Genomic DNA, 265 nt, shown 5'->3' on the forward strand with positions numbered 1-265 from the left:
TGGCCCCAGCACCCAGCCAGCCACAGAAACAGGGACACCCCAGCTACAGGACAGTGGCGATGGGGCAGAGCGGGGCTGAGGGAGGCAGCAAAGGCACACAGGGGGAGGCAGGGCACCCTGGGGTGGCACAGGGGGGTTACCTTGGGGGCCACTGCGGATGCTGTAGCTCATCTCCAGGGCACAGGTGGGACCGGAGGGTCCCAGCAGAGGTGTGCGGGCCTTGGCAACGTCCAGCATTTGTCCTTCTCCTGCCTGGAGGGCCAGG

At 67.2% G+C, this 265-nt stretch overlaps 1 protein-coding gene across 1 annotated transcript in view; it reads right to left on the reverse strand.

Moving 5' to 3' along the window:
• Positions 1–265, reverse strand: part of MAMDC4 (MAM domain containing 4) — a gene marked incomplete at its 3' end in the record, with an annotated part of 8,991 nt that overhangs the window by 3,375 nt on the left and 5,351 nt on the right. Inside the window, exons 13-14 of the mRNA XM_010185634.1 lie at positions 141–263; positions 48–75 (exon numbers count right to left, since the gene is read on the reverse strand). Coding sequence (XP_010183936.1) covers positions 48–75; positions 141–263 — 151 coding nt within the window. The remainder of the gene's footprint in view (positions 1–47; positions 76–140; positions 264–265) is intronic.

The sequence above is a fragment of the Mesitornis unicolor genome, unplaced genomic scaffold (assembly GCF_000695765.1).
Source record: "Mesitornis unicolor isolate BGI_N332 unplaced genomic scaffold, ASM69576v1 scaffold29325, whole genome shotgun sequence".
In the NCBI taxonomy this organism is placed as follows: domain Eukaryota; kingdom Metazoa; phylum Chordata; class Aves; order Mesitornithiformes; family Mesitornithidae; genus Mesitornis; species Mesitornis unicolor.